General features: G+C 37.8%; 2 protein-coding genes across 2 annotated transcripts in view; one reads left to right on the forward strand and one right to left on the reverse strand.

Annotated features, from left to right (window-relative positions):
- The window catches only part of LOC140235600 (uncharacterized), a 203,731-nt gene that overhangs the window by 51,788 nt on the left and 135,494 nt on the right, over positions 1-16,449 (reverse strand). The window lies entirely within an intron of this gene.
- Positions 8,482-9,048, forward strand: LOC140235601 (uncharacterized). Its single transcript, XM_072315607.1, has one exon. The coding sequence runs from the start codon at positions 8,482-8,484 to the stop codon at positions 9,046-9,048; it is 567 nt and encodes a 188-aa protein (XP_072171708.1).

The raw sequence follows: 16,449 nt of genomic DNA on the forward strand, positions 1-16,449 counted from the left end.
ATTATACCATATATGTATCGTCTCCCAAAGACGGCAATCGAACTAAAATCAAAGTGATCAGTCGACCGTGACGTCACTATGACGTCATTATATGAAAACACATTCTCAATCATATCTCATTAATGGAATGGAATTTTTAAATGAAATTTACGTCACATATATTTCAAGTTATGCGCATTCTACTCATATTCTCAAAATTCATATTTTCTCTTAAAACGTGCGCGTACGCGCGCGTTGAAATATTTGTATGCTCAAATCGAGCTCAAGTTTTTTTTGCACACGTTTCAGACCATTTGGAGCATTTTTTGAAAAATTGAAAAAATTGGACGGACGCGTACGCGCGCGCACATATTCGCACACACAGCTCATAAGCAATGAAAATTTCCCGTTTTTTTAGACTTATCGGATGCCTAAAATGTCAATGAATATTTCTACCAAGTTTCAAGTCAATCCGACTCAATATGACGTCATACGGGCCAATCAAAGTTGAAATTCCGCGCGCGCGTCAATGGCGATATACAGTGCAACGATGCCAAAAAAACGCCAATTTTAAATCCGATTTTACTCGTCAGGATGGACGGTGACCCCCCATTTTCTTTACATATTCTGAAAGCTGATGAGTTGGACATGTTATTTCATGGGTTGGCGATGCTGGCAAAATAATTAAAAGATATCAAATTTCTTAATAAAGTAAAAAAAGTAAATTTTCAAAATGACGTCATCAAATTTCAAGTTCACTCGAGCGTATCTCACTTATCCTTTGCCAATTTACACCCAGATTTCAGTATGTTGTAGCTTATTAAATGATCTTTCATTAATGTAATTACAACATTTTGATTGGATGACGGCATCACCTCGTAAAAATGGATTGAAAGTAACATTGTCAAATTTGACCAGTTTACGTGTTATCTCTATGGGAGAGCAGTTTTCCTGGCAGTGAAAATTGACATGACTCTCTTTTTCGAGCACTAGCTCACTTACACTTCGGTGAATTTCTCCCAGATTTTAGTATGTTGTAGCTGAGACTTTGGGCTATCGTGAATGTGCTCTCCATTTTTTCATACGATGTCGGCATCACGTCGAAAAACTTGGTTGAAAATGGCACGAGGCTTTGATGCAGCGTCATTTTGCTTAATACACAGGGCCTATGGAGAATGAAATAGGTCATTGCGTAGCGCATCCGACTCGTAACCCTAAGGTCCCTGGTTCGAGGCTCACCCCTGCCAATATTTTTTTTAAATTTTTTAAAACACTTTTTTCCTTCTTTTTCTTTAATCTTAATCTCCCTTTCCTTACTTTATCTTTTCCTGATTTTTTTATGCTTCTCCTTGAAATTTCTATAAAATAACATAGTTTTTCTTTATTTTTCTTTCTTTCTACTACTTTCTGTGCAATAGATGAACAACAACAACGGCTATCAATCCCATATTTTGCACATGCTTAGTACATGTCACGTACATTATTTCATAAAATAACAACTACTTGATCGGACACCATCTTGGGTATGTAAATTAGGGTCAAAGGTCATAAATGTTTCATCCTGTATCTTGGTGAATACATGTCCTATCTTTCCCATATTTTGCACACGCAAAGACCATGTTACAAGAATCATTTCATAAAATCATCACTTTTTGCTTAGACGCCATCTTGGGTGTGCAAAGTTAGGTCAAAGGTCAAATATACTTCATTCTGTATTTCCGTTAGTGTATACGGAATTCGGTACCAAAGATGGCAGGTCTCACTCCCTTTTCTAAAAGAGAATCCAAACATCACACGGCCAATGTCCCGTCAACACAGATGAAACCTGTATGGCCATGAATATTTGGATCAGGACTCAAATCATTGATTTTCGAAGAGATCGGATCACCTAATTTGTCAGTGTTGACAAATTCCGGTTCTAGTTAGGTGATCCGAGTATCCTCTCGGATCACCTTCTGTATCTGTACGGATTCTTTGGTTCTTCTTCTTCTTCTTCTTTATTTCTCCTCAAAAGTTGTGCATCGATTAGCTCAGAAAGTGCTCTTCCTATCAATTTCAAAATCATACCATATATGTATCATGTCCCAAAGACGACAGATTTTATAAAATCAAAGTGATCAGTCGACCGTGACGTCACTATGACGTCATTATATGAAAACACATTCTCAATCATATCTCATTAATGGAATATAATTTTTCAATGAAATTTACGTCACATATAGTTCAAATCAAGGTGATTCTACTTGTGTTTTCAAAATTCATCTATACTCTTAAAACGTGCGCGTACGCGCGCGTTGAAATATTTGTATGCTCAAATCGAGCTCAAAATTTTTTTGCACACGTTTCAGACCATTTAGAGCATTTTTTGAAAAATTGAAAAAATCGGACGGACGCGTACGCGCGCGCACATATTCGCACACACAGCTCATATGCAATGGAAATTTCCCGTTTTTTTACACTTATCGGATGCCTTAAATGTCAAGGAATATTTCTACCAAGTTTCAAGTCAATCCGACTCAATATGACGTCATACGGGCCCGTCAAAGTTGAAATTTCGCGCGCGCGTCAATGGCGATATACAGTGCAACGATGCCAAAAAAACGCCAATCTTAAATCCGAATTTACTCGTCAGGATGGACGGTAACCCCCCATTTTCTTTACATATTCTGAAAGCTGATGAGTTGGACATGTTATTTCATGGGTTGGCGATGCTGGCAAAATGATTAAAAGATATCAAATTTCTTAATAAAGTAAAAAAAGTAAATTTTCAAAATGACGTCATCAAATTTCAAGTTCACTCGAGCGTATCTCACTTATCCTTTGCCAATTTACACCGAGATTTCAGTATGTTGTAGCTTGTTAAATGATCTTTCATTAATATAATTACAACTATTTGATTGGATGACGGCATCACCTCGTAAAAATGGATTGAAAGTAATATTGTCAAATTTGACCAGTTTACGTGTTATCTCTATGGGAGAGCAGTTTTTCTGGCAGTGAAAATTGACATGACTCTCTTTTTCGAGCACTAGCTCACTTATGCTTCGGTGAATTTCTCCCAGATTTTAGTATGTTGTAGCTGAGACTTTGGGCTATCGTAACTGTGCCCTCTATTTTTCATACGATGTCGGGATCACGTCAATAAACTTGGTTGAAATTAAACCTTATCTTCGATGTATTGAGATATTTCTTTCTTTCTGCAACTTTCTTTGCAATAACTAAAAAACAACAGCCCCTATCGCCCCCATATTTTGCACATGTTTAGTTTATGTCACGTACATTATTTCATAAAAAAACAACTACTTGATCGGACACCGTCTTGGGTATGTAAATTAGTGTTTCATCCTGTATCTTGCTGAATACTTGACCGAAAGATCGGTCTGTATCTGTCCGTCAGGGCATTCCCCGCACACTACGTCTGGCTTCACGGATCCCAATGATCCCGGCTCCTGTGTGGAGCATCGCGCACAGATCAAACGTCGTTGTACACCAAATTTCTGACAGCTTTTTTACATTCAAACAAGTTTGAACGTGACGACGCAACAGGCTGGTTGATGTGTGTTTTACGTTGAAAATTCGACCGAAATGTTGGATTATTCATTAATGTGGTGTGTGAAGTCTATTCTTGAATAGTTGATTTAACTGTACAAGCTTAAATTTGCCGACCTAGGGCCGTGAATTAGACGCAATCGAGAAGGGTGAGGTACCTCACCCAATTTTCCATAGAGACAGTGGTTAAGAATATCCACACAGCAATGGGTACTGGTACCTTCCGTCTGTCTACGGAGGACAGATTGTCTTTATCGAGCAGTAGCTCACCTAATGGTACGTTCCCACTGCCGATCAGATCAACTCGATCAATCCCGATCAAGCTTTTTTGGCCTGGTCGGGCTCGCTCGGCATTGGTATTCGGGGTCGATCTACCTTGATCGGCATCGCTCCTGCTTCCTTCACGATAATTTTGGACATGTCCAAAATATTCGAGTAGGAAGCCCGAACACCAACAGCTCGGGTAGTGATCGAGAAGAGATCGAGCTTATCGGGAATCGGTCGTATAGAAATCTAGTGTGGTCGGGACGGATTTTTCCCCGAGCTCAGTTCCCGATCATCTCGAGTTATACTCGAATGCGACACGATCGATTTCAGATCATCTCGATCGAGGATTCATCAGTTTCATGAATAACTCGACCGCTGCACGACCGCTACAGGACTGCTGTCGATTGATACTCGACTAAACTCGATCATGCTTCTACCGGCACTCGATCAAATATCGAGCACTTTTTGATAGTGGTTGCAGCAGGTGCAGACGTACTTTCTTAGCACTCATTTATTGTTCATGAAAATATATGCAGTCCTTGATCACGTTAAAAAGTTAAATGTCGTCAGTATCTTCAGCCACTCCTGGCCCACTGAAGAAAAGAAAAGGGCCACGAAGAGAGAAAAGACAATAAATCCTAAACAGCAGACATGGTAGAATTGGACTTTCCAGACAAAAATTTCAGAAGAAAGAAAGGAAACACGACTCTAACTGAGAAAAATTCGGTATTCTGGCAATACGACTGTAACGTGAAAGGAAATATTTTAGATTATTTACTTTAGTTATAAACTGAGAAATGTTTCTTGAATTCTATTGCTAGCTTGTCTGTTTCAAAGTTGAAGTTGATTACGTTGATATAAAATCTATTTCTTACGCTGACGTGTTAAAACGGCAGTTGTAACTTAGATTCATAAATGCTCAGTGACTTACTTTACTTTTATTTACGTAGATGTTACACTTTTGCTTCGCTTAATAATATTTCTTTTTTTTTTTCATTGAGAGTTGTATGTACATTGCTTGAAGTCCACCTTGATATCGATTGGTTATGGGATGAGTTGACAAAAAAATAAAAACCAAGATTTTCATCATTTTTGCTAATGTAAAATGTAGTATTGTTTTAATTTTCATAATAATGTACTCTGTTCCACATATCAGCACACTTCATGAATTTAGAAATTAATGTGATACATGTATTTCCTTTTACACACTCTTGGGCTTATACTTTATCAATGAATACATACATATTTTGCATTCACTTTTTCATTCTTAAATAATGAGAACAATAATGACAAAGATAACACGACTCAATAGGGCTGTAGGACAGTCATTTTTTTTAACTCTATATAATGGTGCATTTATGGGCATATAGGCCTATGTTTCATTTTAGACCAAGTTAATTTCAGCCCACCTATATGTAATGCACGTACGAAGCGTGGCGGTGTAATTTTTTTTTTTTTTTTTTCACGAGAGATCAAACTTTGATTTGCTATTCTTCACATCCAATGCAAATATTGAATGCATAATATGAACGAACCTATTATATTATACATGGTGTCCCGGCAGACAGAATGGTACAAAACTGTCTCTTATTTAAAAAGATATGAGCGACTGAATGAAATCGTTACATTGTTCAATAGGAAAAAACACCTCAAATTCTGTTTGACACAATGATAATCAATCTTTATGCAGGCCCTTTGATCTCCATGAAAATTTGTGATTTACAAAATCTGTAACTTTGGGCACTGATATCCTACTTGACTGAGCGATAGTGCAGCCGTAAAAACTGATAACGAATGCGTCAAAAAGTAACTACTAAAAACGGATAAAATGAATAAATACAAGTGAATGCATTTTTTTTTTGGGGGGGGGTACCTTTTTGAGTGGCTCACAAACAGAGTGATCAGTCTTTATCATCGTTTTTTTTTTTTCAGGAAAAATGACTATATAATCGAAACGCCTGCGCGAGAATTGATAATTGTGGTTTCAAAATAGGAAGTGTTCTTCTATCAACTAGGCCTATAGGTTTTCCCGGCCAATTTCGCTCTTTTGTCAGTCCAATTCCTAATTGCCGCATTCAATTTAGCAAAATATAGCATAGATGACATGTTCGGCAGTTCAATTTTATGATCTCTTCATTCAAATTCATTTTGGAGCATTCAAATTACCTTTAGCCTCATTCTAATTAACACTTTTTCAATTGAAATTCGTAAAACAAGCACCATTTCGTTATTCGTTCATTCAGTTTAGAATTATTTTGATTATAGTCATGTGATCACGGACATGCTGCTCTCGTTCATTCAAATTCATTTTGGCAATCAATTTAACATCTTTTGCAGTCAATTTAGCATGCATGTTTATGGTTTGGTTCTTTCTTTTTTATAACTTAGTTACTGTTCTCCAAGCGTCATTACGTTTCATATTTTCGTACTCATTTTAGACATTTTGGCAACATTTTTTTTTCTTTAATGTGCTTAGTGACTCTTCAAGTCCGAAGATAATGCAACATGTGCATGGCCACAACTTATCTCGCCGTTGAGCGCTTTATTCCATGTGTCAGCCAGTTCTAGGAAGTCAAGGTTATGATCATCAAATATTCCTATAATTCTTTTTCTATTTTCTTGAGAAAATTGTAATACGTCTGTTTTTAACTTGTGCCGTCATGACTGGAATAAGATGAAATTAAACTATATAATAGTATTGGTACATGCAGACCTAAAATGGCATGTAAGAAAGAAAAGGGGCGTTGCAGAACAGCAGATTCGAGTAATGGTCAAAAATACGATACTTTTACTGCTTAACAGTGCGTGGATTAAACAATAAGTCACATACAAATACGCGTCTAAATGTTATCAACTTTTCAAAAAAGAAATAACATGGCATTAATTTGAATGAACATGTTAGGAATTTGACTGCCCATACGCGAAATTGATGACTGAAGTACCCCTTTCGCCAGTCATGGCGAATTTGAATGACTGAAGAGCACGTGCCAATTTGAATGCCCGTTTTACGAATTCGAAAGGCACATGTGCAAATCTCATGGATCGGAATGCTAATTGAACGAACAACTTGCAATTTTGAATGAAAGAATGTGCAGTGACGAGGATTTCGCTAAATTGAATGAACCTTTTATCAAATGGACTGACAAAAGTGCGAAATTGGCCGGGAAAACCTATACCAAAGATAATCATTTCTTTCGTTCATTCATGCTTTTGCAATTAATAGTCAGTTTTATAGCACTCTTTTGGGCCATGCCGTATTCAAGTATAAATACTGAATTGTCTCATATAACCAAACGAATAACTGTAACCAATTCTTCTTTCACTCGATCACTGTACGAACCTGCCGACCCGTTCGATGCAAGATCTTACACAGATCGTGTCATGTCGAGCTGGTCTAAGAAGTCTAGTAGAAATCGAGTATTGACCGTGTAGCGATCGTGTATTGATTGTGTGCAGATCGGGATGTTCGAGTAGAGATCTATGTGGTTGTCGAGGAGAGATACTGGAGATGTCGAGAATGGTCGGGTGTGGATCGTACAAGATCGAATAGCGGTCGGAAAGGGATCGTGTTGAAGGACGATCGAGCATTTGGTCGGGATTGCTCTGGTAAAAATAGGTGATCGGGATTGATCTCGCTTGATCGAGTTGATCTGATCGGCAGTGGGAACGGGGTATAACTGCGACAGCCGCCACACGCAGTTATAGCTCACCGTGCCCTTCGGTGAATTTCACCATATTTCACCATATTAACCGTACTTGGGTATGTGGGCCTATGTATGCCTGTGTATGCCTATGTATGCTAGAAAATCACAAGAAATCACAAGGATGGACATGCCATCGCTGTGCCTCCGCCTCTGAGAGCTAAAGACATAATGCAACTGATTTATCTGTGATTTCATGCATCTGGACCTGCTGAACATGAATTTTGTGGTTCTGTCCCTGCTGCAAACACCGCTGCAAACAACAGTCTTTCGCGCTATAGTCCCACACATTCATCTTCGTGTCATGGACCACCAGTTCTTCATGCAGAAATTGCAGTGACAATGACGATCTGCTGTAAGTTTTTTTTCTGATATTGCATACTCCACAGGACCAATATTACATGCCCTCTTGCTACAGTGACCTGTGTCTCTCAGCCTTATATTTGTGGAAACCCTGAACTTAATCAATGTCAATGCACAGTGTGCTTGGATAAACTGATGATACTGAGTGTTAGTTATACATGTCAACTGTGTACTGTGCATACGTGTATCTGTAGCGGTGCTGAATGGAATGCTATGTGCAAGCAAGTTGTACGTACTTCAGTCGCCTAGCTACACAGTGTACTGCTTGTAGACTACTGAGTATCTCATGTGACATCTGAAGTGTAAAGCCTCATCTTCTCAGAACTCAAAACCTCCCGTGATTATCACCAAATGACTATCACAAGTGTTCTTCACGTGACGGTATATAAGAGTACTCCTATTACTATTAGACCTCCCTCAAAGTGAAGATGAATTGACTTATGCTACGATCATAGTCTCAGAGTGCTAATGTGGATTACAGCTACAGTCCACTGGCTGCTTCTCTGCAGTCAGTATGCCTGACCTCGCCATTTCTGTTCATCACTGAGTATAGCACCGTAATAGTCATCACTCCAGATTTCAGTACTACTGTCACACTGTCTGTCGCACCTGATACCCCAATATGGCGACCCGCAAAGGGAAAGCCACAAGTACTGAAGAAATCATTCAGGCTTTTGGAGAGTATATCCAGAGTCCTGATTTCCTTAAAGCCATCGAAGAAGCTGTTGAGAAAGCCATGAATAAACAAATGACAAAGTTTGTCCAGCGCCTTGACCTAATTGAGCAAAAGTGCACCAGTCTCAAGGAGAAGTCCGATCAACATGATGGCTGCATCTTTGACCTGGAAGCATCCCTCAAAGCAAAAGATGCTGAAATAAAACGTCTCACCACCGCTCTTGATGATCAAGCAACAGCTGTCAACAATCTCAAACTGACGATGAATGAAGCAGAGCAATATTCCCGCCTCAACTCCCTGAAGTTCCATGGTGTCAAAGAGAGCAGACTACATGTAGAAGACACAGACCAACTCATCCGCCACCTCTGTTCCGACCAGCTCGATGTGCCCATTACTCTCAATGATCTTGACAGATCGCATCTTGTTGCCCCCCGCAACGACATCGCGACATCCCAGCCGTCAAACTTTGTTGCCAGCAACAAACAGAAAGACAATAAAGAAGACCATCCGTAGTAAATGTGACTTGGAAAAGCTTTGACATGGGCCTAAATTGATCCCAAATAGGCACTCAGATATTGGGTAACTTGTTGAATTTTGTATATTTTTTTTTTCTTTGTGAATTATATGTACACACTTGTATATCGCTGATTTTCTGTATAACTTTTGCACTTCTTTTCTTTTTTCTTTTTTTTTTCCCAAATGTTTGAGCCTCGTAATAGTTTGATTACTCAAGTGGTCGAAGACAATGGAACCTCAGATACTTTATATACAGATACTCCATTAATAGTGCATGATGATGTGAGGGTTTCTCCCTTAACATCTGTTTTTCAGGAAGAATCAACTACATCTTCCAATTTCTGTAGTGAACAAAATGAAAATGTTGTTGAAAATGAAGAAACTCACTCAAGTGTAGTCAAGTATTATCTGGCTAACGAGTTTGATGTAACAGTTCATTAATGTTAACAGATAATTTTAGTATGTTACATTTTAATGTTACATACATTATTTCATAAAATAACAACTACTTGATCAGACACAGTCTTGGGTATGTAAATTAGGGTCAAAGGTCATAATCGTTTCATCCTGTATCTTGGTGAATACATGTCTTATCTTTCCCATATTTTGCACATGCAAAGACCATGTTACAAGAATCATTTCACAAAATAACCACTTTTTGCTCAGATGCCATCTTGGGGGTGCAAAGTGGGGTCAAAGGTCAAATATACTTCATTCTGCATCTTTGATAGTGTATACGGAATTCAGTACCCAAGATGGTAGGTCTGACTCCCTTTTCAAAATGAGAATCCAAGCATCACACGACAAATGTCCCTAATCTCAGGTGAAAACTCGATTCATTGATTTAAAAAAAATCGGATCACCTAATTTGTCAGTCTTGACAAATTCCGAGTCTAGTTCTTCTTTTTCTTCTTCTTTATTTCTCCTCAAAAGTTGTGTTTCGATTAGCTCAGAAAGTGTTCCTCCTATCAATTTCAAAACTATACCATATATGTATCATGTCCCAAAGTCGACAAATTTTATAAAATCATAGTGATCAGTCACCCGTGACGTCACTATGACGTCATTATATGAAAACACATTTTCATGCATATCTCATTAATGGACAGAAATTTTTCAATTAAATTTACGTCACATATATTTCAAGTCAAGCGCATTCTACTCATATTATCAAAATTCACATTTATTATTAAAAAGTGCGCGTACGCGCGCGTTGAAATATTTGTATGCTCAAATCGAGCTCAAATTTTTTTTGCACACGTTTCAGACCATTTCGAGCATTTTTTGAAAAATTGAAAAAATTGGACGGACGCGTACGCGCGCGCACATATACGCACGCACAGCTCATATGCAACAGAAATTTCCCGTTTTTTTACACGTATCGGATGTCTGACATATTAAGGAATGTTTCTACCAAGTTTCACGTCAATCCGACTCAATATGACGTCATACGGGCCCGTCAAAGTTGAAATTCCGCGCGCGCGTCAATGGCGATATACAGTGCAACAATGCCAAAAAACCGCCAATTTTAAATCCGAGTTAACTCGTTAGGATGGACGGTGTCCCTCCATTTTCTTTACATATTTTGAAAGCTGATGAGTTGTACATATCATTTCATGGGTTGGCGATACTGAAAAAATGATTAAAAGATATCAAATTTCTTAATAAAGTAAAAAAAGTACATTTTCAAAATGACGTCATCAAATTTCAAGTTCACTCGAGCGTATCTCACTTATCCTTTGCCAATTTTTACACAAATTTCAGTATGTTGTAGCTTATTAAATGCTTTCTCATTAATATAATAACAGCATTTTGATTGGATGACGGCATCACCTCGTAAAAATGGATTCAAAGTAATCTTGTCAAATTTGACCATTTTACGTGTTATCTCTATGGGAGTGCAGTTTTTCTGGAAATGAAAATTGACATGACTATCTTTCTCGAGCCCTATCTCACTTATGCTTCGGTGAATTCCTCCCAAATTTTAGTATGTTGTAGCTGAGACTTTGGGCTATCGTGAATGTGCCCTTCATTTTTTCATACGACGTCGGCATCACGTCAAAAAATTTGGTTGAAATTAAAGCTTATCTTCGATGTATTGAGATATTTCTTCCTTTCTGCAACTTTCTTTGCAATAACTCAAGAAAGACAACCCCTATCACCCCCATATTCTGCACATGTTTAGTTCATGTCACGTACATTATTTCATAAAATAACAACTACTTGATCGGACACCATCTTGGGTATGTAAATTAGGGTCAAAGGTCATAAATATTTCATCCTGTATCTTAGTAAATACATGTCCTATCTTTTCCATATTTTGCACACGTAAAGACCATGTTACAAGGATCATTTCACAAAATAACCACTTTTTGCTCAGATGCCATCTTGTCTGTGCAAAGTGGGGTCAAAGGTCATATGTACTTCTTTTTGTATCTTCGTTATGACGTGTTATCTCTATGGGAGGGAATTTTTCTAGATGTGAAAGTTGACATGATTGTCCTTATCGAGCACTAGCTCACTTACCCTTCTGTGAAATTCTCCCAGATTTTAATATGTTGTAGCTGAGACTTTGCGCTATCGTCCGTGTGCCTTTTGTTTTTTAATACGATGTCGGGATCATGCTAAAAAACTTGGTTGAAATTAAAGCTTATCTTCGATGTATTGAGATATTTCTTTCTTTTTGCAACTTTCTTTGCAATAACTCAAGAAAAACAGCCTCTATCACCCCCATATTTTGCACATGTTTAGTTCATGTCACGTACATTATTTCATAATATAACAACTAACTTGATCGGACACCATCTTGGGTATGTAAATTAGGGTCAAAGGTCATAAATGTTTCATCCTGTATCTTGGTGAATAATTGTCCTATCTTTCCCATATTTTGCACACGCAAAGACCATGTTACAAGAATCATTTCACAAAATAACCACTTTTTGCTCAGATGCCATCTTTGGTGTGCAAAATGGGGTCAAAGGTCAAAATATACTTCATTCTGTATCTTCGTTAGTGCATACGGAATTCGGTACCAAAGATGGCAGGTCTGACTCCCTTTTCTAAATGAGACTTCAAACATCACATGGCCAATGTCCCCTCAACACAGATGAAACCTGTATGGTCATGCCTATTGGGATCAGGACTCAAATCATTGATTTCCCAATAGATCGGATCACCTAATTTGTCAGTGTTGACAAATTCCGAGTCTAGTCTTCTTTATTTCTGGACAAAATTTGTGCAGAGGTTAGCTCAGAAAGTGCACTGCCTCTCAATGTCAAACTTATACCATATATGTATCATGTCGCAAAGACGACAGCGCAAGTAAAATAATAGTGATCAGTCGACCGTGACGTCACTATGACGTCATTATATGAAAACACATTTTCATTCATATCTCATTATTGGAATGGAATTTTTCAATGAAATTTACGTCACATATATTTCAAGTCAAGCGCATTCTACTCATATCAAAATTCACATTTATTATCAAAAAGTGCGCGTACGCGCGCGTTGAAATATTTGTATACGCAAATCGAGCTCAATTTTTTTTTGCACACGTTTCAGACCATTTGGAGCATTTTTTGAAAAATTGAAAAAATTGGACGGACGCGTACGCGCGCGCACATATACGCACGCACAGCTCATATGCAATAGAAATTTCCCATTTTTTCACACGGATCGGATGCCTGAAATGTCAAGGAATGTTTCTACCAAGTTTCAAGTCAATCCGACTCAATATGACGTCATACGGGCCCGTCAAAGTTGAAATTCCGCGCGCGCGTCAATGGCGATATACAGTGCAACAATGCCAAAAAACCGCCAATTTTAAATCCGATTTTACTCGTCAGGATGGGCGGTGACCCCCCATTTTCTTTACATATTTTGAAAGCTGATGAGTTGTACATATCATTTCATGGGTTGGCGATACTGAAAAAATGATTAAAAGATATCAAATTTCTTCTTTTTCTTCTTTCTCCCCAAAAGTTGTGCATCGATTAGCTCAGAAAGTCCTCTTCCTATCAATTTCAAACTTATACCATATATGTATCGTCTCCCAAAGACGGCAATCGAACTAAAATCAAAGTTATCAGTCGACCGTGACGTCACTATGACGTCATTATATGAAAACACATTCTCAATCATATCTCATTAACGGAATGGAATTTTTCAATGAAATTTACGTCACATATATTTCAAGTCAAGCGAATTCTACTCATATTCTCAAAATTCATCTATACTTTAAAACGTGCGTTGAAATATTTGTATGCTCGAATCGAGCTCAAATGTTTTTTTGCACACGTTTCAGACCATTTGGAGCATTTTTTGAAAAATTGAAAAAATTTTACGCACGCGTACGCGCGCGCGCATATACGCACGCACAGCTCATATGCAATAGAAATTTCCCGTTTTTTCACACTTATCACCTGCCTGAAATGTCAGGGAATATGTCTACCAAGTTTCAAGTCAATCCGACTCAATATGACGTCATACGGGCCCGTCAAAGTTGAAATTCCGCGCGCGCGTCAATGGCGATATACAGTGCAACAATGCCAAAAAAAACGCCAATTTTAAATCCGATATTACTCGTCAGGATGGACGGTGACCCCCCATTTTTTTTTTACATATTCTGAAAGCTGATGAGTTGTACATGTCATTTCATGGGTTGGAGATGCTGGAAAAATGATTAAAAGATATCAAATTTCTTAATAAAATAAAAAGAGTAAATTTTCAAAATGACGTCATCAAATTACAAGTTCACTCGAGCGTATCTCACTTATCCTTTGCCCATTTTCACCCAGATTTCAGTATGTTGTAGCTTCCTAAATGTTCTTTCATTAATACAATAACAACATTTTGATTAGATGACAGCATCACCTCGTAATATTGGATTGAGAGTAATCTTGTCAAATTTGACCAGTTTACGTGTTATCTTAATGGGAGTGCAGTTTTTCTGGAAATGAAAACTGACATGACTATCTTTTTCGAGCACTAGCTCACCTATGCTTCGGTGAATTTCTCTTAGATTTTAATATGTTGTAGCTGAGACTTTGGGCTATCGTTAATGTGCCCTTCATTTTTTCATACGGTATCGGGATCACGTCCAAAAACTTGGTTGAAATCAAAGCCTATCTTCGATGTATTTTCATATTTCTTTCTTTTTCCAACTTTCTTTGCAATAACTCAAGAAAAACATACCCTATCACCACCATATTTTGCACATGTTTAGTTCATGCCACGTACATTATTTCATAAAATAACAACTACTTCATCAGACGCCATCTTGGGTATGTAAATTAGGGTCAAAAGTCATAAATGTTTCATCCTGTATCTTGGTGAATACATGTTCTATCTTCCCCATATTTTGCACACGTAAAGACCGTGTTACAAGGATCATTTCACAAAATAATCACTTTTTGCTCAGATGCCATCTTGTCTGTGCAGATCGGGGTCAAAGGTCATATGTACTTCTTTCTTTATCTTCGTTATGACGTGTTATCTCTATGGGAGGGAATTTTTCTAGATGTGAAAATTGACATGATTGTCTTTATCGAGCACTAGCTCACTTACCCTTCGGTGAATTTCTCCCAGATTTTAATATGTTGTAGCTGAGACTTTGCGCGATCGTACGTGACCCTTTGCTTTTCATATGGTGTCGGGATCACGTCCAAAAACGTGGTTGAAATTAAAGGTTATCTTCGATGTATTTCCATTTTTCTTTCTTTTTCCAATTTTCTTTGCCCCTATCATCCCCATATTTTGCACATGTTTAGTTCATGTCACGTACATTATTTCATAAAATTACAACTACTTGATCAGACACCATCTTGGGCATGTAAATTAGGGTAAATGATCATAAATGTTTCATCCTGTATCTTGGTGAATACATGTCCTATCTTTCCCATATTTTGCACACGTAAAGACCATGTTACAAGGATCATTTCACAAAATAACCACTTTTTGCTCAGATGCCATCTTGTCTGTGCAAAGTGGGGTGAAAGGTCAAATATACTTCATTCTGTATCTTCGTTAGTGTATACGGAATTGTGTACCATAGATGGCAGGTCTGACTCCCTTTTCTAAATGAGAATCCAAACATCACACGGCCAATGTCCACTAAACACAGATGAAACTGGTATGGTCATGCCTATTGGGATCAGGAGACTCAAATCGTTGATTTACGAACAGATCGGATCACCTAATTTGTCAGTCTTGACAAATTCCGAGTCTAGTTCTTCTTCTTTCTCCGCAAAAGTTTTGTATCGGTTGGCTCAGAAAGTGTTCTTTCTATCAATTTCAAACTTATACTATATATGTATCATGTCCCAAAGACGACGGGCCTAATAAAATCATAGTGATCAGTCGACCGTGACGTCACTATGACGTCATTATATGAAAACATATTCTCAATCATATCTCATCAATGGAATGGAATTTTTCAATGAAATTTACGTCATATATATTTCAAGTTAAGCGCATTCTACTCATATTCTCAAAATTCTTATTTATCCTTACAGCGTGCGCGTACGCGCGCGTTGAAATATTTGTATGCTCAAATCGAGCTCAACTTTTTTTTGCATACGTTTCAGACAATTTGGAGCATTTTTTGAAAAATTTAAAAATTTGGACGGGCGCGTACGCGCGCGCACATATACGCACGCACAGCTCTTATGCAATGGAAATTTCCCGTTTTTTTACTCTTATCGGATGCCTGAAATGTCAAGGAATATTTCTACCAAGTTTCAAGTCAATCCGACACAATATGACGTCATACGGGCCCGTCAAAGTTGAAATTCCGCGCGCGCGTCAATGGCGATATACAGTGCAACTATGCCAAAAAACCGCCAATTTTGAATCCGATTTTACTCGTCAGGATGGACGGTTACCCACCATTTTCGTTACATATTCTGAAAGCTGATGAGTTGTACATATCATGTCATGGGTTGGCGATGCTGGAAAAGTGATTAAAAGATATCAAATTTCTTATTAAAATAAAAGAAGTAAATTTTCAAAATTACGTCATCAAATTTCAAGTTCACTCGAGCGTATCTCACTTATCCTTTGTCAATTTATACCCAGATTTCAGTATGTTGTAGCTCAGGTATATTAAATGTTCTTTCATTAATGTGAAACAACATTTTGATTAGATGACGGTATCACCTCGTAAAAATGGATTGAAAGTAATCTTGTCAAACTTAACCAGTTTACGTGTTATCTCTATGGGAGTGTAGTTTTTCTTGAAATGAAAATTGACATGACTATCTTTATCGACCACTAGCTCACTTATGCTTCGGTGAATTTCTCTAAGATTTTAGTATGTTGTAGCTGAGACGTAGGGCTATCTTTATTGTGCCATTCATTTTTTCATATGTTGTCGGGATCACGTGAAAAAACTTGGTT

This window comes from Diadema setosum, chromosome 12, assembly GCF_964275005.1.
Source record: "Diadema setosum chromosome 12, eeDiaSeto1, whole genome shotgun sequence".
NCBI lineage: Eukaryota > Metazoa > Echinodermata > Echinoidea > Diadematoida > Diadematidae > Diadema > Diadema setosum.